We start from the raw sequence: 27,212 nt of genomic DNA, 5'->3' as shown, positions 1-27,212 counted from the left end.
CCCCCATTCCTCTCCATCCCCCCAAGTCTCCATAGTACCCCTCCTGAAATATTTTGCTGTCTACGCAACTGCACTGGAGCACTGAACAGTGCAGTCGGCTGGAATACTTTTGTTATTCTTCAAGCTCCATCGATCATGAACTGAGATGGATGCGTGACAGACTATGCCGCGTGCGCCACCACACGGAAGACACATACACGCCGCGCTGTATATCATTCATTGGATTCTGCACTCTTAAAAATGAATTTCACCGCATAGCACGCTCCTAGCCAACCATCATCTCGAATGATATTGTTATCTGCCCTGATTTGTTGAAAACGGGAGGCGGAGCCTATTTTGTGACACTTATGCAGTTCATAATTGTCACAAAAATAGCGTACGCCTCCCGTTTTCAACAAATCAGGGCAGATAACAATATCATTCGAGATGATGGTTGGCTAGGAGCGTGCTATGCGGTGAAATTCATTTTTAAGAGTGTGCCGCTCGGTAGCGTCCAACATTTTGGAGAGGCACTGTAAAAAAACTGCGGTAATTTCGGTTGGCCTGCAAATATATTCCAATATAGCTAGGAAAATGTACACGTCAAAACTTTTGTGTGACTGCTCCCGATCCGTTTCCTGATGAAACAAACTCCTTGCCCTTTAAAACACAATGTCTCAATGTGCGCGCAGACTCCAGGCCAGAAACTGAAAGGGTGACGAATTAATGACGTGCATTTCTCTCGCCACTGATAACTTATTTCCTCCCTTCACACATTAATGCATGTATAATTAATCATCATGGAACGACAGTACTTTTTAGAAGTCAATTTTATCGATCTTCTCGCCAGGGCTATTGCAGCACTGCGTCTTTATTGTGGTGTGATATAACTTGAATTCTGAAATCTGGAACAAACTACCCTGATTCATTTATTGCTTTTTTCGGCACCGCCCCACACTGTACCCCTTCTAGCACCACACGCTCACAATATATGCATGTATATATATATATACAGGGTGTTTCAAAAAACGTGTCATTCGGACTTCATAAAAAAACGGGGCGACGGAAAAATACAGGGTAAACGGCATTTGTGTGGCAAGTGGATTTGCCACCTTGTAAAAATATTTTCATTTAATTCTAATTAAAATAAATTGAATTTCTTTAATTGAACTTCAAAATTTCCCAAGTCAACGTAACGTTTTTTTTTTGTTTTTTTTTACGGAATTTGGAAGCCCGGAGCGAACTTAGTCAGATCCACCAAGAAATCCGCTCGATATTGCAAACGGAACTGCCCAAAATAAGTCCCGAAATTGAGGCTTCAAAGTTTCGGGTATTCGACGGCGCACCAAATCAGTCGCAAAGATGCGCAGAGAGCAGCACATGCTCCTGCCCACATGAAAGATAGAAGGTCGAAAAAAAGAGGGCGGGAAAAAAGAGGCGGAATCATTTTTGTTTGCCGCTTATCAACGTATGGTGGAATGTCAACCGCCTTGTTATCGGCACGTCTTGTGCTGCACGCCGGTTCGGCGATAAATTGTACTAGCTTCGTGGGGGCAGGAGCATGTCCTGCTCTCCGCGCGTCTTTGCGACTGATTTTGTGCGCCGTTTAATACCCGAAACTCTGAAGCCTCAATTTCGGGATTTTTTTTTGGCAGTTCCATTTGCAATATCGAGCGGATTTCTTGGTGGATCTGACTAAGTTCGCTAAGGGCTCTCTAATTCTGTAAAAAAACAAAACAAAAAAAAACGTTACGTTGACTTGGGAAATTTTGAAGTTCAACTAAAGAAATTCAATCTATTTTAATTAAAATCAAATCAAAATATTTTTGCAAGGTGGCAAATTCAGTTGCCACGCAAGTGCCGTTTACCCCGTATTTCTCCGTCGCCCCGTTTTTTTATAAAGTCCGAATGACACGTTTTTTTAAACACCCTGTATATGAGAGAGAGAGATTATGGGTTTAATAGCACAAAGGGCAGCAGAGGCCATAGAGCGCCAAAACTGTGGTGAGTGTGTGGTGGTGTGAGATGATTATGGGAGAGATGATGTGAGAGAGAGTGTGTGTGGTAGTTAAAAGCTATCTACACTCTTAGAAATGATGGTGGCGGTGGCGGTGGTGGTGGTAAACCGGCTTGCCGTTGTTGGCCTCACGGATGTGGGCTGCGTCACGACTGTAGCCAGGATGAGATGAGATGATTTGATAACAGATGAAGGAATGAAGACGGCCGGAAGTTACGATCTAAGGCAGACACTGCCTTATGACACTGCCAGAGTTGATGAGAGGTCCGAGCAGTGCTCATAGCCTTTGAGCGAGGCCCGATTCCTGGAGAAAGCAGACGAGGCTGCGAATTTTGGAGTATCTTTCCGTGAAAGCGCCTCTGGGATGTAGGGTATCATCCACCGTACAATTCCTGCAATGACCAAGGTATTTTTCCCGCACCGCAGCATATGCACCGCAATGCAGTAGGATAGTTCGATAGTTTCAATTTGCTGACAATGTATGCAGTTTGCGTTGTCTAGAGAGCCAATCTTGAGTAATTGTGATTTAGTGAAAGCGCTTCTTGTTCGCAACCTGAAGAGCAAGGTCTGTGCACTGCGGGAAAGACCTTTCAACGGGAGATCAAGTCGACGATTTTCCAGGATGTCCCGGATCCCAGGGTGCTGCATAAGGACGATCTCATTTATGACCAATTTTCCGTCGCTGTCTCCCGGGGTAGGCAAACTAGGGCAAGTGCTGTGGTGTGCAGCGGAAGCAAGTTGGTCCGCTTTTTCGTTGCCACTAATGCCGACGTGGGAGGGGATCCATTGCAGGGAGATGTCTCCACCGATTGTCCTGTGTTGGGCACATGACGTCCTGATACACCGGGCTAGAATGCTATTGCATGTGGGGTTCATCACCATTTGGAGAGCGCTACGCGAGTCCGTGAGGATGACAGCCTTGGTGATTCCCCTGACCTGTACCGCAGCTGCTGCATGTAATATTGCCAGAAGCTCAGCTGTCGTAGAGCATATTGGGTGTCGAGCTCTTAGAAATGAACTTCACCACATAGCACGCTCCTAGCCAACCATCACCCCGAATGGCGATGTTCTCGCCCCTGATTTGTTGAAAACGGGAGGAGGAGCCTATTTTGTGTTCATTATGCACGGCACAAAATAGGCTCCTCCTCCCGTTTTCAACAAATCTGGGGCGAGAACGTTGTCATTCGGGGTGATGGTTGGCTAGGAGCGTGCTATGTGGTGAATTTCATTTCTAAGAGTGTACAGGTATGAGCGATGAGATGGACCAGGATAGGAGAGAGAGGAGAATGACGATAACAAGTGAGTATGGCAGTTAAAAGCTATCTAAAAGTGTGAACGATGAGGTGATCCAGGATGAGATATTTACATGAGGAGTTCGGTGATATTGGATAAAAGCGGAGCAATGCTTCACACCTTTAGTAGCCCACACATGGTCAAAAATTGGATGACATTATCAAACGGCACAAGAGGAGTGTCACCCAGTAGAAGGGCTGGGTGGAGTGGGACATGGTATCTGTAGAATGCGGTGAAGTACTGTTGGCGTTGGCGGTCTTGGTCAAACTGTAAACATATGCTCAACGTGCAGCTACAGAGCTTCGGCTATTTACCCTTTGTATATATATATATATAAAAGTGAAATAATAAGACGTGGACTACAGATTACAGGAACGTCAAAATAAAACTAATTTATTTAATGGGCAATTTAACACATAGATTAAAAAAAGAATGGTCGACGTTTCGACAGTGGCACTGTCTTCGTCAGGACAAAAGGACACTCTGATATATATATATATATATATACCGGGTGTTTCAGTTAAATCCCCGGGCTAAATAATTCGCGAACCGGTGCACCAATCGAATAACTTTCTTTTTTACAAGTATCTGTCCAATACCGCCTACAAGATGCGCACCGCGCGAATGAGCGGGAGGCGCTCAGTATTTAAATAAAAATTCAAATGAGTTTCGTGAAAAAAGCTAACTTCTAAAGCAGGGCGCCGTAGGCATTAAAATGGGTACTACCCCTTTTGGGACCTTCAGTGGACACCTTTTAGAGAAAAATCTGCCATCGAAGCGGGTCATTTGTTGCAGTAATTAATTGGTTTCGGTTTACGTATTTTTGTCGTGGCTGGTCGCGGCGAAGCGCAAAAGGACGTAATTCATTGGTGTAATTCATTGGTGTAAGGACGTAATTCATTGGTGGACATGGGAGTGAAAGAGCGTCCTTTTGCGCTTCACCGCGACCAGCCGCGACAAAAATATGTAAACCGAAACCAATTAATTACTGCAACAAATGACCCGCTTCGGTTGCAGATTTTTCTCTAAAAGGTATCTACTGAAGGTCCCAGAAGGGGTAGTACCCATTTTAATGCCGAGGGCGCCCTGCTTTAGAAGTTATATTTTTTCGCGAAACTCATTTGAATTTTTATTTAAATAATGAGCGCCTCCCGCTCATTCACGCGGTGCGCATCTTGTAGGCGGTATTGGACAGATACTTGTAAAAAAGAAAGTTATTCGATTGGTGCACCGGTTCGCGAATTATTTAGCCCGGGGATTTAACTGAAACACCCGGTATATGTTTACAGTTTGACCGTGCACTCCCAGCCGAGTACAGCTGTTTCGTCCTACTTGGGACTCGTCAGCCCGGCGTAGGGAAGTGACACGGTCTTGGTCAAACTGTAAACATATGCTCAACGTGCAGCTACAGAGCTTCGGCTATTTACCCTTTGTATATGTACTTGCTAGCTTGCACTGCGGCCTCCACAGGTGGCGCCGTCACCGTGGAACATTGACGTCTCGCCGAGACGCACTGTTAGTGCCGACCCAAGACCGTGTCGCTTCCCTACGCCGGGCTGACGAGTCCCAAGTAGGACGAAACAGCTGTACTCGGCTGGGAGTGCCCGGTCAAACTGTAAACATATGCTCAACGTGCAGCTACAGAGCTTCGGCTATTTACGCTTTGTATATGTACTTGCTAGCTTGCACTGCGGCCTCCACAGGTGGCGCCGTCACCGTGGAACATTGACGTCCCGCCGAGACGCACTGTTAGTGCCGACCCAAGACCGTGTCAGTTCCCTACGCCGAGCTAACGAGTCCCAAGTAGGACGAAACAGCTGTACTCGGCTCGGAGTGCACGGTCAAACTGTAAACATATGCTCAACGTGCAGCTACAGAGCTTCGGCTATTTACGCTTTGTATATGTACTTGCTAGCTTGCACTGCGGCCTCCACAGGTGGCGCCGTCACCGTGGAACATTGACGTCCCGCCGAGACGCACTGTTAGTGCCGACCCAAGACCGTGTCGCTTCCCTACGCCGGGCTGACGAGTCCCAAGTAGGACGAAACAGCTGTACTCGGCTGGGAGTGCCCGGTCAAACTGTAAACATATGCTCAACGTGCAGCTACAGAGCTTCGGCTATTTACGCTTTGTATATGTACTTGCTAGCTTGCACTGCGGCCTCCACAGGTGGCGCCGTCACCGTGGAACATTGACGTCCCGCCGAGACGCACTGTTAGTGCCGACCCAAGACCGTGTCGCTTCCCTACGCCGGGCTGACGAGTCCCAAGTAGGACGAAACAGCTGTACTCGGCTGGGAGTGCCCGGTCAAACTGTAAACATATGCTCAACGTGCAGCTACAGAGCTTCGGCTATTTACGCTTTGTATATGTACTTGCTAGCTTGCACTGCGGCCTCCACAGGTGGCGCCGTCACCGTGGAACATTGACGTCCCGCCGAGACGCACTGTTAGTGCCGACCCAAGACCGTGTCAGTTCCCTACGCCGAGCTAACGAGTCCCAAGTAGGACGAAACAGCTGTACTCGGCTCGGAGTGCACGGTCAAACTGTAAACATATGCTCAACGTGCAGCTACAGAGCTTCGGCTATTTACGCTTTGTATATGTACTTGCTAGCTTGCACTGCGGCCTCCACAGGTGGCGCCGTCACCGTGGAACATTGACGTCCCGCCGAGACGCACTGTTAGTGCCGACCCAAGACCGTGTCAGTTCCCTACGCCGAGCTAACGAGTCCCAAGTAGGACGAAACAGCTGTACTCGGCTCGGAGTGCCCGGTCAAACTGTAAACATATGCTCAACGTGCAGCTACAGAGCTTCGGCTATTTACGCTTTGTATATGTACTTGCTAGCTTGCACTGCGGCCTCCACAGGTGGCGCCGTCACCGTGGAACATTGACGTCCCGCCGAGACGCACTGTTAGTGCCGACCCAAGACCGTGTCAGTTCCCTACGCCGAGCTAACGAGTCCCAAGTAGGACGAAACAGCTGTACTCGGCTCGGAGTGCCCGGTCAAACTGTAAACATATGCTCAACGTGCAGCTACAGAGCTTCGGCTATTTACGCTTTGTATATGTACTTGCTAGCTTGCACTGCGGCCTCCACAGGTGGCGCCGTCACCGTGGAACATTGACGTCCCGCCGAGACGCACTGTTAGTGCCGACCCAAGACCGTGTCAGTTCCCTACGCCGAGCTAACGAGTCCCAAGTAGGACGAAACAGCTGTACTCGGCTCGGAGTGCCCGGTCAAACTGTAAACATATGCTCAACGTGCAGCTACAGAGCTTCGGCTATTTACGCTTTGTATATGTACTTGCTAGCTTGCACTGCGGCCTCCACAGGTGGCGCCGTCACCGTGGAACATTGACGTCCCGCCGAGACGCACTGTTAGTGCCGACCCAAGACCGTGTCAGTTCCCTACGCCGAGCTAACGAGTCCCAAGTAGGACGAAACAGCTGTACTCGGCTCGGAGTGCCCGGTCAAACTGTAAACATATGCTCAACGTGCAGCTACAGAGCTTCGGCTATTTACGCTTTGTATATGTACTTGCTAGCTTGCACTGCGGCCTCCACAGGTGGCGCCGTCACCGTGGAACATTGACGTCCCGCCGAGACGCACTGTTAGTGCCGACCCAAGACCGTGTCAGTTCCCTACGCCGAGCTAACGAGTCCCAAGTAGGACGAAACAGCTGTACTCGGCTCGGAGTGCCCGGTCAAACTGTAAACATATGCTCAACGTGCAGCTACAGAGCTTCGGCTATTTACGCTTTGTATATGTACTTGCTAGCTTGCACTGCGGCCTCCACAGGTGGCGCCGTCACCGTGGAACATTGACGTCCCGCCGAGACGCACTGTTAGTGCCGACCCAAGACCGTGTCAGTTCCCTACGCCGAGCTAACGAGTCCCAAGTAGGACGAAACAGCTGTACTCGGCTCGGAGTGCACGGTCAAACTGTAAACATATGCTCAACGTGCAGCTACAGAGCTTCGGCTATTTACGCTTTGTATATGTACTTGCTAGCTTGCACTGCGGCCTCCACAGGTGGCGCCGTCACCGTGGAACATTGACGTCCCGCCGAGACGCACTGTTAGTGCCGACCCAAGACCGTGTCAGTTCCCTACGCCGAGCTAACGAGTCCCAAGTAGGACGAAACAGCTGTACTCGGCTCGGAGTGCACGGTCAAACTGTAAACATATGCTCAACGTGCAGCTACAGAGCTTCGGCTATTTACCCTTTGTATATATATATATATATATATATATATATATATAAATGAAATAGTAACACGTGGACTACAGATTACAGGAACGTCAAAATAAAACTAATTTATTTAATGGGCAATTTAACACATAGAATAAAAAAAGAATGGTCGACGTTTCGACAGTGGCACTGTCTTCGTCAGGACAAAAGGACACTCAGATATATATATATATATATATATATATATATATATATATATATATATATATCAGAGGGTCAGAAAAGCCCTAAAGCTGTAGATACGCGTGTCGCACCCACTCAGCGAAACGCCCCCCACATGGAGAATATCCTGGGAAGATCCGTGATCGACAGCTATAGAGCACTCGCATATATGTCCCTGCACTCTCGCACGGTTGATGTTTCTCTTCTGCATAGCCATTGTTCTTTATCGTTCTCTATCAGGTTTCCCTCCCTGGAGGAAGCAGCGCCGTCGATGAGTCAAAACGAACCACGTGCTATCGTACCTCCCTCGGAATAGATTGCGGCCGATCCGGTTACGGAGTGTCGCGTTCCCGAACACGTTGCTCTCAGACGGTGTTCATCTCGCTGCCGCAAAGAGTGAAGAAAGCAGCATGCTGCGGGCGGCGTTGCTGACGTTGGTGTTAGCGGCTTGCAACTGTCAACAAGGGCAGGTAACGTTCCTTTTACGCTTCATCGTTCTATGCGTGCGTTACAGCGCCAAGTTGACGTCATTTGTTCGTCGTGCTGCTTCGGCGGCAGCGAGCCCAAAAACTGCGGAGAAAGCGACACAGTTGGAAATATGTTGCTAGGGCTGTAGCCGCGCTTCCGTCATAACTGCGCAGGAAGCAAAACATGCACGCCGTGTTGACCAGAATTCTAGGCGCCAGAAAAGTCACGAAAACGAAACTATAGGAATGTAAAAGCAACAGGCACCAACCATCTGAAAGAGATAAGAAGTATACTCTCTTGCAACGCAATGATACACATATAATATGTTTTTTTTTTTCTCTTTTTCCTTTTTTTGCAAATAATCGGTTCAGAGGTGTACTAATCTCAACACAAAGCCCAAACCGGTCGGGTCGTCCCACTTTTTTCTGTAACATTCAAGCTCAAACTCCCTCTTCTTCTACTGCGACACCACCCGGCAGGAATTATTTTCTTTTTTATTGATCGCTTCACTAATTATTTTCGTGTTTCATCTTCCTTCGAGATACCGTGTGCAGCCCCATGACTTCAATTCACCTCCCCCCGCCACGTGACGTGGCTCTGCCGCGAGTCTAGACAACAAAAGCATCAAAGCATTCGCTCGCCATATTTCATTATTTCTTTATTACCATAATTTACCGGTCACTAGCGATCGTAAATAATGGAGTGTAGGTATAATGGCGAAATAACAGCCAGCCGTACCAACATAGGTGCGATGCCTATCGTTTCATATTTGCAGCTACTTGAGATGTTTACCTTCAAGCGCACACAACCCAGCGTTTTTGCACTTTTCCAATGTAACAGTCCGTGTCCGAATGGCTTGCAACCTCTTCATGCTTTCGTCCGACAATAGTCAGTGATCTCTACATTTATTCGTAATAAAAATATTGCCTGTACTATACAGTTATTGCCCAGTGCGTTTTACGAGTATGTTATGTGCACTTCACTATGTTAGCGGAAAGTGCCGTTGATACCTGATGCCCTCATGTTGCTCATGTTTTCGCTTTTGCGACAATTTTGAGGCCGTTGTGGCGTCGAACGAAAACTTCCTTCCCGTAGCACTTCTATACAGGGCATTACCGCCTGTACTTGCAACGTAGTTAAAGAATAAAATGAGGGTAAAGATCGCAAACAGGATGTGCTCAGAGTCATGTAGAAGCAGCGGTATCGTGGAAGGCCGGATGTTACAGAAAATATTATAGCTGAGAGCGTTATGCGTGAGCTACAGGACACGTAACTAAATGTCTAAAAGCCATGGCGTGCCGAAAGGCGTTAAATGCGTTGCTGGCATCGACGTACTTATGCTTCCGTACAATTTCTCGTTTCCGACAATTGGGTTACAGGAAAGACGTTACAGTTTAGCGGGGATACGCTTTAGCAAGTGAAACACTTTCTTTTTCTTCCTTTTTTTTTTCTTTTACGATCCATGAAACGTCGTTTGGCAAGCTGGGGTTCCAACTTTCGTACCATGAGTCTCGGGAGGTTTGGCATCCCGTATAACGCAGCATTTCATCTTTAATGAAATTGCGTGTCTGGAGCGCTCTCTATTTTCAAAAAAAGAAAATAGACGAACTGCAGGTACTTTACATTTTCGAGTCTAGCTTGGAAGGAACCAAAGGACAACAGTGGTGTTTTTCGATACAAATGTGAAGAACACTGGGTTGATTCCTTCTCAACTCAGGCAGGGTGGCCCGGACAACATCACCGATTTCTTTTGAAAAGATAAATGTTGTACCGCCCCCAACACGCATACATACGGGAGCAATAAATATTTTGGCTCTGTGTGTTGTCTGCCAGAAAGAAAAAAAAGAATAAAATCCGAAAGAAATTGACTCGGTGGCAGAGCGTTCTGACGGAGCAACTTTGACATTTTATTCCCTCGCCAGCGGACGGTCCCAAACTATAGAGTTTTTTTTTTTGTGCGACATGTTTTGTTTCATTTGTTTCATTTATTAGTGTTCTGCAAAAGGGGACCAAACCCCCGATGCAATATGTCAGGTATAATGGACTTCAGCGTGCATAAACAGCTCGGGTCAATTCTATTTTGATCCTCAATTAAAAATTGCCAGAGTTGCAAAACTTTTGCTCATATTTGTCTTTGCACTGTCCTCCTCCTATACACGCCATCGAAATATATGACCACAGCACAACACACATAAACCCAAGCCACCGACTCGGAACGTTGCTGAACTTCACGTGAACTGCACTGAGATTCGACTGTGGGAAAAACGAGACAGAAGGTTCTTAGTTCTCTCTTCACGATTTTAGTACTGTACAGGTTTTCTTCTTTGTGAGTCATATCATCGTCATCATGTATTTCTCTCTCTCTCTCTCTCTCTCTTTGTGAGTTGCACAGCCCTCATAGTTTCACTGGTTCATTGTATGTACTGTTCTTCGCTGTCGCATTTTATCTACCACTGTTATTCATTGTATGTTATCAACTGGGTTCTCTGTATATACCACTGTTATTCATTGTATGTTATTAACCGCTGTCACTGTATATACCACTGTAATTCACTCCTTACGCTGTACATATCATCAGGTTAATGTAATCAATTTTCTTTATATATAGAAAAACTCAAAATATATTGCTAAGACGGGATTTGCGGTAGGTCAACATCGGACTTGCGTGAAACTTGTTACTAGTAATTGCGTTACTTGTAATCAATTACTTTTTTGTGTAATTTTTCGAGTAATCAATTACACTTTTCTGAGTGATCGATTGCTCAGTAATTGATAACATTTCCTGCAGAGATTAACCTATCTTTCAGAGGCTCTGCCCCTCCCCCCCCCCAAGTCAAGCCCCTCATTATGTCAGCCTTTGTTAGGCCGTTATACAATAGCAAGTCGAGGTCATTGTGTTGACGTTCTGCAATTTCAGGGTCTCTCTCTCTATAATCTCTTCCTACACCAGTGTGGTGGTACCTGAAGCTTTGGAGGTTTTAGTGAGTCGTGGGGAAGTTCCACGCAATTAATGTTCTTCCACAATCGGGTCAGCGTCTTCCCGGGCGATAAATACAGTAGACATACAGATCTAGCTGTCCTGCACGTTTTTGTTGTTCGTGTTATTTCAGCTGTTACGCTGTTGAACCTCTGTTTTTGTTCCTTTCTTTCTTTTCTGAGGCACACAATGGCGGGTATAATTTGCGTGAATGCAAAGTAAGGACAGGGTGTTTAATAAGTACGGCGGATTTAAATGATGACTGGCTCCAATTCTGCTATCTCGCATTTCCCAGAAAACATTATATTTATTTATATATAACTATAATTAAAACTACTTTAAGTAAGTGCACTCACTCATTGTAAGACCATTGTATTGACAAATGACCAGCTTCTGAGTGTCCTAAATTGTTAATAGCATCGCTGTTGTCGGAAATGCAAAATGCATGTCACCGTCCACCATCACCTGTAACTACAGAATGAAAACCAAGTGTTGAAATCACGTGCGAGAATGTCAGGATCATGATAAACAGTATCACTGAGCAAATTATCACAATCACTTTCCAGGATCTGAGTCAAGGAAACCTGGAAGCATGACAGTGCAGCATTTTTTTTTAAATCTTGATCTCTTTATCAAATAACACACGATGTTCAAAGTTCATGTTGTGATGTTCATGATCAAAGACACGACGTTCGACATTCCGTCGCCAGGGGCGACGCGAATATGACCATTAATCCACAGACCCGACCACTGTGGCGTCGCTCATGATCATAGTTGTATCGCGACGTAAAGCCCCGAATTATGATTGTTGTTGTACTGCTGTGCTTGCCTAATATGTCAGTGCCCGCCTTCGTTATGTATTAACCCAATTGGGCCCTGAACGTATGATCAAATAAAAATAAAAACAAAAATAATATACCAGACAGTTTTTGGCATACCTATTAGTGGACGATAAATGATTTGAACAACGTGCCCCTAACCCCCCCCCCCCCCCACACCACCACCACCACCCCCACAAAAAAAATATATATATATCGGGTTGTTAGCTTGTCGTGATTTCTAAACTGCTCTCACGAACTTTCATAGGTGTCTCATAACTGTTGTTCGCTCAGCACCAGCCGACAGTGTTAACTCATAAAAGGCAGCAACTAAGAATTCGTTGTATTGCATGTATTCCATAAATTCGTTATCGCGATGACAAACCGGCACGTGAATAGCTCAGTGCGCAGCCCGAGCAAACAGCTTATCGGTACAGCCCTCCAGTTGAGGAGACCGCGTGCACGAACAGTGTAACCTTTACACCCTCCGAGTCCATCATAATCGCACAGACCGATGATATATTCAGGAAAGTGAAGCAGGATGAATCATTCGAACCGATACAATAGCTGTACAGTTTAATTACACGCAGTCGTATATGAGAGCACTCTTCAGGTTAAAAAAAAAAGTCAGTTACCCCTTCCATAATATCATTGCTGACAGGAGAGAACACAAGTATGAGAATAGTAACAAGAACGACGAGGACAACAGAAGGATGAAAGTCATTATTCAAAAACCAGTAAATGTATACAGCATAATGTTGGTCTACGTGGAGACCGTCGCAATTACCGCGAACGAACGCATTAAAAGAACGAATGGCGGCAGAACCATCCCAAGGCGAGCTTCTGCCCACCCACCAGAAGCTCTGTGAAGAAGCAAGTAAAAAAGCGGCAAAAAAGATTCTGGTGTTATTTTCTTCATGAAATCTGCCCCCCCCCCCCCCCCTCCCGGCCACTGAATGTTGGGTGTATGCACATGTTGAAAGGAACAAGTGCTGAGACGTAATTATGAGGAATAAAAGAACATACGACTGATGAGAAATTTGTCGTTCGTGTAATGATGATGCCTGAAAGGTCATATTCGAGCGGGACGCCCAGCCACCCGTTAATATGGTGTACTTTCACACGTAACCCCAAATTTTGAAGGTTGTGCAAACGTTCCATGAAATATATTTGTCGTACTCAGGCCGCAATTAATGGAATGTTGTAATAAGACATGACTCGTATTTTTTTCTCGTCTTCGATCTGCAATAACCACCCTCGACAACTGATGACTAATGTAGTTGTTTAACAAATCGTAAGAGTTATAGACAGGCATCTGACGTGTACTAACAAATTGGTTGATGCCACGAATAACTGTTTGGCACTGATGTTAAGGGAAGTGCCTCAGAATGAGAGCCCCCGATATTTCGAACGGAGGCTGTTCTTCTTCTGGGCACGTTCCTCACCATTGGCATGGCTATGCCATGCTATGCCAATAATAATGACGAACAAAATCCAGACGGTGCAATTCGGGAAGCACCAGACAACGTCAGTTACGCAAAGTATATTCACCGTATGTCGGTGGACACCGCCGTCATCGCTGTGGTAGCTCTTTGATGCCGTTGGCGCAGAAAGAAGTGGTCATGCTATTGTAGCCACTGCGGGACATGTTTCTGGAGGTCTTCGTCCGTGTGGAACGTCTTTCCTCCAAGGTGCTCTTCAAGGGACTCAAACAAATGCTGATCACTTGGTGCTGATTCTGGGCTGTAAGGGGTATTGGACAAAACCTCCCCGCACATTTCGGCTGGGGTTGCTACCGTCAAATTCGCTTTGTGAGGCTGAGCATTCTCATGAAGGATGACCCTTACGGACAACATTGTAGGCCTTTTCTTGCGAATTGCGTTTTTTACGGCATGCACTCTTTATCAACGTGGAGTACTTGGCATTAGTCGTGACCCCTTGCTCCAGTCGACCCACATTGATGACTCCCCGCTAGTCCCAAAAGGCCGTTCGTATACACTTCCCGGCAGACTCTCAACGACTCCCTGTGTACACCGATGGATCAGTGTCTCAAGGTGGATCAACAGCAGCCCTTTATATCCCACATGAAAACTTTGAAATGACGCACAAACTCTCCCACGAAGCGTCATCTACCGAGTCCGAGCTCTTCGACATACTGACCGCGTTGAACCACATTGTGGGGTCATCGCCTGGCGCTTGGACTGTGTTCACGGACAGTGAGGAGGAGCGAGAAGTTCTGACAAATTATTGTACCAGAACAATAGGCGGCCTACACACCATGACAGTCGCAACATACAACCGACTTCTATCCTCGGGTCATATAACCTGTGTTTCTAATGGGTACCCGGTCACACCGGCCTGCACGGAAACACCCGCACAGACGCCTTAGCACATCGGGCATATGGGGCGTCACCTTCGATAACTGTTTCCTACCATTTTCAGCCTCAGCATGTCGGTTACAGAAACAGCGACTCGGCCACAGCGGCACTCGGCCGTTTGAAGAAGACGCTGTCCGACTGAACGATCATCTCCGGTCTATCGACCCGTCGATGGATTTCGTTGCGACACAGAATTGCTCGCGTGATGAAGCGTCCATTCTACAACGACTACGACTTGATGTCGCCGGAACACCTCTGCTTCTTTGTAAGATGGGTCTTCTCCACTCGCCCAAATGCCTCACTTGCGCTGTTGAAGCTCATATTCAACATCTTCTCCTCGACTGTCACAGATTCGACACCCCTCGAGTCACGCTCAGACGACGCCTACTCGAGCTGCGGTGCACAGACTTTTCTCTGGCCAGTCTGCTCGGCCCAGTACGACATCCCACACATTGGTCTGTGACCAAAGCAGATATAGCTTTCTTGAGGAATACAGTTCTCATGAACAGCCTGTGAACTCAAGTCGTGCGGTCTCATTCTTCTGTGCCCCACTCTCACCCTCAACGCATTAGCCTCGTGTTTTTAATTTTATTTTTAAATTGTCTTTTTCTGTAATTTTTCAGTCCCGATTGACTGGCCGTGTGCCCTTTTTTTCCCTTTGCTCTAATAAATATATCCCCCACCCCCCAAGACCCCATAGTGAATGCACGGGCTACATTCTCCGCTCGCGGAGGCATATGTCTGAGTGTTCCCATTTCGAGAGCAAAGGGGATTACTCAACCCAAGGTCCTTCTGCAGGTTCTAACTGCCATGGCAACGGCGACGTAGCCGCAGGCCGACGTCATGCGTGACGTTGCGTGAGAGTTAAGCGCAAATTTATTCGTCTGCTATTACGGCACGTTTCGACAAATTTCTCGTAAACGACTTGGTTACTCTGAACGAAATTTTGACGGTTGTATTTGTGCAGTACTCGTTTTGGATAAGTTTCGGAATCGCACGGCTGTACGAGACCGTCCCTTTAAGGGCATTACAACCGTGCGACCGAGTTGTATTTGGCAGCGCCATGGTATCATATACACACTGTAGGTACGTACACTAGAATTAGGCGTTAGTGACAGCTTTAGTGGCTTGGATTCCTGACTCCTTTAAAGATCCGCCTGTTGCTTGAGTCAACTTCGGTTAACTAGAAGAACACATAATTGTGGCACGTGATAGCGTTATATTACAACTTGAACCCTCTTATGGAAAACTGTATTGCTACTATGTTTGTAACTCAAACGTCGCCATGCCAGTACTGGACAGCTGTTTCGGCCTTGTTGGGCCTCATCAACAGTACGCAGGCAGGCAACGTTTGAGTGCCTGCCTGCGTACTGTTGATGAGGCCCAACAAGGCCGAAACAGCTGTCCAGTACTGGCATGGCGACGTTTGAGTTACAAACATATGCTATACGTGCAGCCAAAGAGCTCCGGCTATTTTTTTCATTTTGTATTGCTACTACTACTACTAAACTATACACTCTAAATCTTTTCACACCTTTAAAGGTGTAAGAGCGTGCATGGCGCACGCCTTTTTAGGTGTAATTTCCGTAACACCATAGTGGAGCGCGGTTTCGCACAAATTTTCTTCACTCGAGTTGTCTGTCCTCCAAAAATTCAGTCTTGCAACATCTCAACATTGTTCAACAGTATTGTAGACACTTGCGCGTGCTCGATTATCGATAGCGATGCATATATGCATTAGCTCGTACCTACGATATCCAAGACATAATGAAAGCAAGATTTGCACTGACACTTGATCTTTAGTAATGCTTTCCAAATTTTCTAAAATATCACCCTGGAGATGCAATGTTACGCAACCAGGTTAAATGTTCATAGCGCACACCTTTAAAGGTGTGAAAAAGTTTACAGTGTAAGAAACTATATAAAATAATAATTACTATTGAGTGTGTATTACAAAATTCTTACGACATTTGTACTGAGTTCGTATTGAAAATATTCTTAAGGTTCCTATTTTTTTTAAGTCAGTGCTAGCGCCGCGAAGCAACAGTAGCTATTACAGGCTTACGAACGTGGACGGACGACAGCGGGAAGGAACGGGTGACAGGGGGGGTTAGTATGCGTCCTAGACTGACTTCAGGGGAACACTGCCAACATTCGAACTGAAATTCTGATGGGTGCGATGATTTGAACGCGCGTCACCTCTCAGTCGCGACTTGGAGGGCGACCATCCTAACCACTATGCCACGGAAGCTGGTAGGGTTTATTCATTTATTTCAGTCGACCTCCAAAGGTCCCTTGAGGGACATTACATCACGGAGTAGGTTGCAATAATAATGGAGGGGGGAGATTTATTGGCAGATTTATTGGCAGAAAAAAATAAGGTGGTGGTGGTGGTGGTGATGGTGAAAGGGCTTGCCGTTGTCGGCCTCACGTAAGTGGGCAGAAAAAAATAAGAAGAAAAAAGAAAGGAGAAAGGTCAGCCAATAATAATGCGTTACACCGTCGCGAGTATATGTATATAACTTTTAGTACAGAAAAAGAAAAAAGAAAATACAAAGCCATGATAATGTGAGATAATGATGTAACATATACAACGAAATTTACTCATGATGAATCAGCAATGTGGTACATCATCAGAAAAATGAAAATGGATCATGCGGTGTACTTTGGGTTTATACACTTTACACTTTATACTTTGGGGATATACATATGGGTTCGTATTAAACATATTCCAAAACAGCTAGTTGTTTTGCCCCCTTATGTTTTTTTTAATGCCTAGTTAGCGCCGCGAAGCAACTGTTGCTATATGAGCGGTTTACAGACGTGGACAGATGGAGAGAGGACAGCAGGAAGGATTTGGGGAACAGGGGGGTTAGTATGCGTCCTGGGCCGACTTCAGATTTTGCACCTTATGAAACAAATTATTGACGATCTATAGAAACTCTTTTGTCAATAAGTAGTGCATAAAGAAAAGGTGAGAAAAGAAAGAAATAGCATAAAGAAACACGGTAGGTGGTCTATATAAATTATATTGAACCCCTGTACTAATCTGGCCACGGTGTATGTACGGAAAAGTGTCACTAGACATTACGCAATAAAGGCTAAATAGAAAGACGTTAAAAAAAGCGGTTCCTGCAACTACCATTCGCTAGCCGCTGTGAACTTGTTTTGAGAAAAGTCAGTAGAAGAGTTTCGAAACATTCAGACAGCTAGGTTTCAGATCACAGCTATTTGTTTGCCTTCCCTTATAAGTAAACTGTCTAGGCAGTTCTTTAACTTAGTGTCATCCTTCAGCTCGAAGGCTGACATTGCAAAAACTGAAAAAAATATCTGCACGCATATAATATTCTGCAGGACAAGTGAGGCATAAAGCACAAGACGTCAATGACACGATGGCGCAATGGAGAATGCAGACAAGGGCATAGAGAGTACACTGTTAAAACAGAACTTCACCACATAGCACGCTCCTAGCCAACCATCATCCCGAATGATATCATTCTGCATATTGATTTGTTGAAAATGGGAGGAGGTGCCTATCTGGGACAGATTATCTTGTCCCAGATTGGCGCCTCCCCCCTGTTTTGAACAAATCAGGACACAGAATGATATTATTCGGAATGATGGTAGGCTAGGAGCATGCTATGTGGTGAAGTTCTGTTTTAACAGTGTACACTCTTAAAAATGAACTTCACCACATAGCACGCTCCTAGCCAACCATCATCCCGAATGACAACGTTCTCGCAGCTGATTTGTTGAAAATGGGAGGAGGAGCCTATTTTGTGCCACTATGCACGGCACAAAATAGGCTCCTCCTCCCGTTTTCAACAAATCTAAGGCGAGAACGTTGTCATTCGGGGTGATGGTTGGCTAGGAGCGTGCTATGTGGTGAAGTTCATTTTTAAGAGTGTACAACCGCTAGTGCGCGGTGGCGCGTGAATTAAATCATTCAGTTTTCGTTCCTCTGCCGCACGAGTCGTGTCGTCCTTCTGTAGCGATACGCTATCACTCTTAAAACAGAGCTTCACCACATAGCACGCTCATAGCCAATCATCATTCCGAATGATATCATTCTGTGTATTGATTTCTTGAAAATGGGAGGAGGAGCCTATCTGGGACAGATTAGCTTGTCCCAGGTAGGCGCCTCCCCTCTGTTTTGAACAAATCAGTACACAGAATGATATTATTCGGAATGATGGTTGGCTAGCAGCGTGCTATGAGGTGAAGTTCTGTTTTAACAGTGTACACTCTTAAAAATGAACTTCACCACATAGCACGCTCCTAGCCAACCATAATCTCGAACGATATCGTTATGTGCCCTGATTTGTTGAAAACGGTAGGCGTACGCCTTTTTTGTGACAATTATGAACAGCATAAGTGTCGCAAAAAAGGCGTACGCCTCCCGTTTTCAACAAATCAGGGCAGATAACGATATAGTTCGAGATTATGGTTGGCTTGGAGCGTGCTATACGGTGAAGTTCATTTTTAAGAGTGTGCACCTCACGTGTAACATCATGGCATCATTATTATATGTAGCTATCTTGATTCGAGAAACGCATAAAAGCGAAACATGTCCGTTTATTTATTTATTTATTTATTTGACAATACTATGAGCTCCAGTGTTTGAATGATGATACATTTCGAGCATTGACTTTACACCAGCATTCATGTGCTTGAAATTAACTGCTTCAATTTGTCATTCTTTTCCAGATAAGGCTTGGACGCACGCCTAGCGGTAAGTACATAAAACAGTACTTTACTATTTAGCAGCTTAGTTTCATGCACCCATGAGACATAGTTCGTGCATATACGTTACTGAGATGGAGAATAATTTAACGCAGAAATCCGAATGTGCCCTTCATATTTTATCGTAGTCACGTTAGTTTAGCCGCCTTGTTCGGCATAAAACACATTTGAAATTTACGACATTTGAAAAAAAAAAAAAAAACAATGAGACCGAACGGCTGGAGCCTTAAAGAGACGGTCTCGCACAGATTGGAGGATCTGCAGAAATATGCTGTTATAGGAGATGCCGGATATTCAGAGCTGTGAGCATCTCACCCTGAAAGAATATACAGGCTGTTGATTTTTATTCTTTACAGAATTCTTATTAAAAAGCCAGCAGAGCAAAATAGGTGTCGTTCTTGCAGTTGAGTTCTGCGGCCCGGCTGACATCCCCTCGAAGAAAGTATGCAACTAGAAGATGATTAGTTATCTAAAATTAATTAATGAACCTTTTAATTAAGGGATTTCGTGCAAAAGCGGGAGATCAGAATGAGGGACTATCCTATTTGAAAGCCATTCAACGTTTAAAATTCGCAAGTTTAAAGTTCGCAAATGAGCGCAAACTGAAAAAGCGCGCCTGAGAAGCCTGTCACCTTCGCCGACGGAGGCTTATCTGGGCGGGAAAGCAGTTTGTCAGTTTATCTGGCCCGCAAGTCGGCAGCTACTCCAATCATCTCCATCGCTTCAAATCACGTGACCCTCTGACGTGAAATGAGGGCTCTACTCCCCGAGTTCTTGGTGGCCGCGGTTTTGGCTTCGGCTCATTTGCATTTCAAAATTCAGGGGTGGATATGTTCACGCACGTGCGTGTTTCCGGAATTTTTAAACGTGGAATGGCTTTCAACTGATGGTCTCTCATTCTGACCTCCCGCTTTTACCCGAAATCCCCTAATTAAAGAGTTAATTAATGAATTTTAGGTAATTAATCATCCTGCGGTTGTTCGAGGGGATGTCAGCCTGGCCGTAGAACTCAACTGCGTCAACGGCACCTATCTTGCTCTGCTAGTGTTTAGTAAAAATTCTGTAACGAATAAAAATAAAGCCCTGTATATGCCGGTTGTTTCAGTTAAATGCCCGGGCTAAATAATTCACGAACGGGTGCACCGATCCAGAGAACTATCTTTTTTGTAAGTATATGCCTGATACCACCTACAAGCTGCGTACCATGTGAATAAGTGGGAGGCGCTCATTATTTATATAAAAATTCAAATGAGTTTCGCAAAGAAACATAACTGCAGGGCGCTGTCGGCATTAAAGTGGGTACTACACTCTTAGAAATGAACTTCACCACATAGCACGCTCCTAGCCAACCATCATCCCGAATGACAACGTTCTCGCCCCTGATTTGCTGAAAACGGGAGGAGGAGCCTATTTTGTGCCATTATGCACGGCACAAAATAGGCTCCTCCTCCCGTTGTCAACAAATCCGGGGCGAGAACGTTGTCATTCGGGATGATGGTAGGCTAGGACCGTGCTATGTGGTGAAGTTCATTTTTAAGAGTGTACCCCTTTTGGGACCTTCAGCGGACACCTCTTAGAGAAAGATCTGCCACCTAAGCGGGTCACTTGCTGGAATATTTAATTGGTTTCGGTTTACATAATTTTGTCGCGCTGCTCGCGGTGAAGTGCAAAAGGACGTAATTCATTGGTGTAATTCATTGGTGTAAGGACATAATTCATTGGTGGATAAGGGAGTGGAAGAGCGTCCTTTGGCTCTTCACTGCGACCAGCCGTGACAAAAATATGTAATCCGAAACCAATTAATTAGTGCAACAAATGACCCGCTTCGGGGGCAGATTTTTCTGTAAAAGGTGTCCTCTGTACGTCCCAAAAGGGGTAGTCCCCATTTTAATGCCGGCAGCGCCCTGCTTTAGAAGTTTCCTGTGTTTACCGAACTCATTTGAATTTTATTTAAATAATGAGCACCTCCCACTCACTCCCACTGTGCGCAGCTTGTAGGCGGTATCGGACGGATACTTGTAAAAAGGCAAATTCGTCGATTGGTGCACCCGTTCAGGAATTATTTAGCCCGGAGATTTAACTAAAACACCCGGTCTACAGACGATGACGCACTCCAACCCTACAGTCACTGAAAGCCGAGACCTTGGGACACACCTGCTGGAAGTTTCCACGACTTAGTACCACTGCCTCAGCCTCAAGCGCTACTACTTCACCAGCAGTCCCGTAGCATTAAAATGGAAAGACGCGTCCCCTCCATTCCTGAAGAAGGCGAAGAAGTTTCCGCCGAAACGTCGGTTTTATGATAACTAAATTTTATCCGTATTATGTGTAATAATGCATCTTAGTTGTAACTTCCTGTTATTATTCTCCGTCTTAAAGTAGCACAGAAGTCATTTTTAACACCCAGTTTTCTTCCCATAAAACTGTTAAGTAGGCCAGTAAGATGCACCATGCGAAGTAATTTACACCACAGAGTCATAATTATCGCAGGAATTGAATTTAAAATACGCCGCAAAAAGCGACCGTGCGCAACGGTGGTGAAGAGCAGTACCAGCCTGTGATCTGCCTGGAACCTCGCGCTGACGCTATAAGGAGAACGCTCGCTGATTGGCCTAGAGAAATGTTGTCTGCTACTCCGCTGTCGTCTGCTACTAGGCTGTTCGGGGTCCTGATAAAGCCTTTCTCCTTGCTCGGTAATGCTTCGGCCGCTCCTTCTATCCCCAATTCTCCGGGAGAACTGGCAAAACAGGTTTACGGCGGGGGGACAAGGCGCTGACCCCCACTGACTGGCGAACCAGAACGAGTCCCTTACACCGTCATCGGTCACGTGGCATCATACCTCCTCATCCTCGTTATAGCTGGAGTGGCGAGTTAAGGGTGAACGCGCGGAGCTATGTTTATGTGAGTTTTTTTCTGGGAAACAAATTGCACACATCAAAACCTTTCGCGCTATTCGGTATAATGACACACATACTTTCATCAGATGTCTTAATCTGAATTTTTTTTGGATGGCCCTCTGTACTCCTTTAAGGCTCGTTGATTCATAGAAAAACGCCGCGTTGAGTCCAATTGAGTAGAGTCACTAAATAAGCTTCGCTTCAGAGTATCGACACTGAGGTCCAAGGGAGAGCAGGAGCGCCATCTTCTTTCCACACCACACCGGCATCATCCCCAGTTGAGGATCAAAGACGGGTAACATAATCCTCCCTGTGAGATCGAGAAGCATGTATGATTGTTGTGCGATAATCCATGTATTGTCAACCAGGGCGGACGTCAAGGTGAGCTCAAGGCCGTCAACTGCTGCTTGCAAACGAAAGGAACATCTCACCCGCGCACGATAGATGGCACCGTGCGCTAACGTGCGCAGTGCGCGTGCGCGTGGGTAGCGCGTGGCGCGGAAACAAGATGGCGCATGCTCGCTCTTGGAACTCAGTGTCGATACTCTGAAGCGTAGCTTATTTAGTGACTCTACAATTGAGCAGGCCAACTGGGGAGTGGACAGGCGAAAAGGCTTGCGTGTTTGCTGTCGGGGTCACATGCAGTTTGTCTCTGCTAGTCGCGGTCCAAGATTTCTGAAGTTCAGCCGAACAGTTTCTTTTTCCCTTTTGTCCGTCAAGTGAGGACGCCAAAGTTTTAATGCCTCCCTGCTTCAAAAAAGATAGCCTGCTTCAGGCAGTCCAAGAAAATTTCGAACTTAGTTGTTTGTTCGTTTCTTTGTTTCTTTTGTCGACTCCCACACGATTATTCATTGAGACGGATGCTGTGATTGGCAGGACAGCTCGCGGGAAGTCACATGCAGCTCCTGCTGATTTACTTCAACAACTACACTCTTAAAAATGAACTTCACCGCATAGCACGCTACTAGCCAACCATAATCTCGAATGATATCGTTATCTGCCCTGATTTGTTGAAAACGGAGGCGTACGCCCTTTTTGTGACAACTATGAACAGCCTAAGTGTCACAAAAAAGGCGTACGCCTCCCGTTTTCAACAAATCAGGGCAGATGACGATATCATTCAAGATGATGGTTGGCTAGTAGCGTGAAATGTGGTGAAGTTCATTTTTAAGAATGTATAGCTGTATGGATAGAAAAAAGAGAATTCGCATTGGGGCTTCATTCTGCACAACAAAGAATAGAAACGAAACCATTTTGAATGTGTCCCAATCTACGAGACCGTTCTTTAAGAACGTATGAGGCATGAACAGCAGCTATCTACATCCAAGAGGAGTCAAACTTGAAGAACGTCAGGTCAAGAACTGTTGCAATTAAAGCATTCTTATGTATTTTCCTCTAAAAACCAAACTTCACCGTACAGCATGCTCTGCCCTAACCACTGCCGCGATCGATAGGGTTGTCGCTTCTGACTCGAACAAAGAGTGGGCGTACGCCCTTTTGTGTCAATTTGGACGTATGATAATTCACACAAAAAGGCGTACGCCCTCCTCTCTCTTCGAACCAGAAGTGATAACCCCATCGTTCGTGGCCATTGTTGGCGCAGATCGTGCTATGCGGTGATGTCCAGTTTTCAGACCGTTCCATCATCCATTCAATTAAAACCATTTAATATCTATGGCCGAGTACTTACGAGTCCCTAGCAATGTCTATTTTCCTCTGTTCCCGCTAAACTTTTTTCATGTTGCGACATGCAGAGCACGGCACTGCTCACCCATATCCAGCTCTGCTCCTTGTTTGTCCACTCATGCTCACTCATCCTCAGCTCAGCTCCTGGTTTGCCTACTCACGCTCACACACTTTCCGCTCAGGGTCCGTCTGCATAAAAGTTGAGCTCGAGCCTCAGACTCAATCTCAACTGCTCCGGCGGCGCTTCCCGCACGGGCAGCGAACGCGGGCTCGATGCACTGCTCAATACTTGCTCAACAGCGAATGCGTGCTCAATGCACTATTGAGAATGAGTCGGATGAGTCTCGTACAGAGTTTTCTTGCAAACGGGCCCTGGACTCCGTTTGCTCACTCATGCTAAACTTATACAGCACATTGAACATGAGTTTGCGCGCTCATGAGCGTGAATTTTGTCAGGTATGCCACGTTCCACTGTGTATAGGAGCCCCAAGCGCTTTCGCCATGAGTCCGCTTTCCGCCCATGTTCTTCTTCCGGCATTGTAACTGACCAGAATATCGAGAATGATTTAACGGCCTGTCATGATGATTAGGAGGATAGTTTGGAGAGACCCACTTAGTGGTACTTGTCCTGCTCATCTACGTAGTCGCCGCGTTAATACGGAGACTTTCGTTGTCGTTCACTATACGGGGGCTCATTCTCGTCAAAGGAATCGACCATGGTCGATTACTTACTTACGATTACTTGCTTACTTACTTACTTACTTACGGTTACTTTGTGTCTCGCCTGTCATTGGTCGTTACGGGAAGAACATAAATGAATGTCACGCGCCCTCAACCGATAGTCGGGCTCTTGATCCCGCAATCTTCGTGATACAGTACACTCTTAAAAATGAACTTCACCGCATAGCACACTCCTAGCCAATCATCATCTCAAATGATATCGTTATCTGTCTTGATTTGTTGAAAACGTGAGGCGTACGCCTTTTTTGTGACACTTATGCTGTTCACAATTGTCACAAAAAAGGCGTACGCCTCACGTGTAGATGAAACATGAAAAGTGCAGGATGAAGTGCTTGCTTATTGGTTGAGGGCGCGTGACATTCACCTTTGTTCTTCACGCCTTCTTCACGTAACGACCTATGACAGGCGAGTCACAAAGTAATCGAGGTCGATTACTTAGTCGAGAATAGAGCCCCAGCTCTCCGTTACTTCACTCATGCTGAGGCCAATCGCCAGATTGAGCATGAGTGAGCATGAGTGAGTTCCGCCGAGGTATGGGTCGTTCTATGTTTTGCGATGTATGGTGTTTTACTATGCATTGCGTTTACTACAGATTATCCTGGGATCAGCAATTTCAAGTACCAATTGAAGAATGGAACAGAACCTGGAGATGGCTCCGTGAACGCACGGCTCACGTGGTGGAAGCCTCCAAGTAGCGCTCTACCCCTCTTCTTTTACAGCTTCACGGTATGCCGTGACAAAGTCAAACCGTGCGACGTCCATTATGTCCGGCCCAGCGAAACGGAATTGATGCTCGATGACTTGGACTTCTGGGAAGTATACAACGTTGCGGGGTACGTCTTCTACAACGATGAATCCAAAAATGTAACACTTCGAAGCATCCCTGAAACCCTAAACGTGACTACCAATAATGGGCGTAAGTATATCAAGTTTTACTAACATTTGAGAAATAACCGTAAAAATAACTGGGGTCTTGTGACCTTCGCAGAAGTCAATGTTACTTTATGTGTTCACGGAGAAACACTCTAAAAAATGAACTTCACCATATAGCACGATCTTAGCCAACCATAATCTCGAATGATATCGTTATCCGCCCTGATTTGTTCAGGACGGGAGGCGTACGCCTTTTTTGTGGCACTTATGCTGTTCATACTTGTCACAAAAAGGCGTACGCCTCCCGTTTTCATCAAATCAGGGCAGATAACGACATCATTCGGGATTATGGTTGGCTAGGAGCGTGCTATGCGGTGAAGTTCATTTCTAAGAGTGCACCTATAGAGTTGGCCCGTGAAGATCTAACTTACAGCTGACACGGTTAAGATTTAGATACCAGCTAATACAGCCATTCATTATATATTTATTATTATTATTTAGGTATATATTTATTATGATACATATATTACAGTAATTTATTTAGACCTCCACTTTTCTTTTTGTTTTGCAACACTAACACCAACCACATCCACACTCTCAAAAGCAGAACTTCACCACATAGCACGCTGAAGGCCAGCCGTTTAACAGAATAGTACCTTTATCACTCTTGATTTGTGAAACGCGCAGAGCGTACGCTTTTTCGGGACACTTAACATAATTACATAAGTACCTCTAAAAGGCGTACGTCTCCCGTTTTCAACGAATCAACAGCGATAAATGTATTATTTTGTACAATGGTTGGCCTTTACCGTGCTCTGCGGTGGAGTTATGTTTTTAGAGTGTAGGAAAAGGCTTCCACGTGGTTTCATATGATACTGCGACTAAGTATGCAGAATCTTTCAGCATAATCCGCGACCAATTCTTTTCGAAATTAATTTTAAGGGCAGTGGTTTCGCTACCGCACACTAAAAACAGAACTTCACCGCATCGCAGACTCTTACCCAAGCCATCATCGCGGATAACATCGTGCTTACATTTGAAAACGAGAGCCGTACGCCTTTCTGTGGCACTGATGCAGTTACGTTAATTGACACAAATAGGGGTGCGCCGCGCATCTCCTCAAACCAGAAGCGATATATGTATCAATCGGCGCAGTGGTTAGCGTGTCATGCTGTGAAGCTTTTAGAGCGCTTTTCGTGTCTCACGGGCGTGCGTCAAGCTGCTTCTCGGCAGGTTCCCTCTTACACACTGAGAAGCCTGGAAGTCGTCGATTCGAGACGAAACGTGCTGAGTACTTGCTATAGTATGCAGGGCAAATGTAGCCGCCGTTTTAACTGTGCTGAATTTCCCTGAGAACGAAAATTTTGTCCAACTTTGGGCGTTAGGTCAACCGCTTACTCCCAGCGATGACATATGGGTTGACGACCCTATCTGTCATCTATGGAGCAAACCTACCTTCCACAGTGCGCGCCGCTGCAATCCGTGTCTCCTTCCCAAGTCAGATTGGCCGTATAAGCGACGTGGTGACGACAGGATTCCGCGGAGGCACGGCATTCCATAGACGGTCGTTTCTTAGTGAGGCACTAATTTTCGTTCGACTCGTTTTGCCCAGTACAGACCAAGGCACAGTATTTCGTATGTCACCTCCAATGGAACATTCCACGCATAAAACGGAGCTCAACTCTGACATCGCAAAAGGTGCGAGTGCATAGGCCGAGCACAAACCGTGAAGCTTAAGACAGAGACAAACACTGCGCACTGCGGGGACAAGTACTGGAGTGCTTGTCCCTGCCTTACTCTTCACTGTCTGCGTTCTGCCTATGCACTCGCTCCACCGCCGACGTACAATGCACAGGGCGAAAGAGCAGCACTTCAAAACTCTGACCCAGCTCTCTCAATGGGGCGTTAATTTTGGAAAGGGCAGCCTG

At 45.9% G+C, this 27,212-nt stretch overlaps 1 protein-coding gene across 1 annotated transcript in view; it reads left to right on the top strand.

Moving 5' to 3' along the window:
• Positions 1-8,016: 8,016 nt before the first annotated feature.
• The window catches only part of LOC135400228 (phosphatidylinositol phosphatase PTPRQ-like), a 61,043-nt gene continuing 41,847 nt past the window's right edge, over positions 8,017-27,212 (top strand). Inside the window, exons 1-3 of the mRNA XM_064632002.1 lie at positions 8,017-8,173; positions 19,052-19,076; positions 25,004-25,327. Coding sequence (XP_064488072.1) covers positions 8,114-8,173; positions 19,052-19,076; positions 25,004-25,327 — 409 coding nt within the window. The 5' untranslated portion in view covers positions 8,017-8,113. The remainder of the gene's footprint in view (positions 8,174-19,051; positions 19,077-25,003; positions 25,328-27,212) is intronic.

This window comes from Ornithodoros turicata, chromosome 7 (genome assembly GCF_037126465.1).
Source record: "Ornithodoros turicata isolate Travis chromosome 7, ASM3712646v1, whole genome shotgun sequence".
Classification (NCBI taxonomy): domain Eukaryota; kingdom Metazoa; phylum Arthropoda; class Arachnida; order Ixodida; family Argasidae; genus Ornithodoros; species Ornithodoros turicata.
Note: the sequence above shows the minus strand (reverse complement) of the source record. Positions and strands in the feature narration are given on the sequence as shown.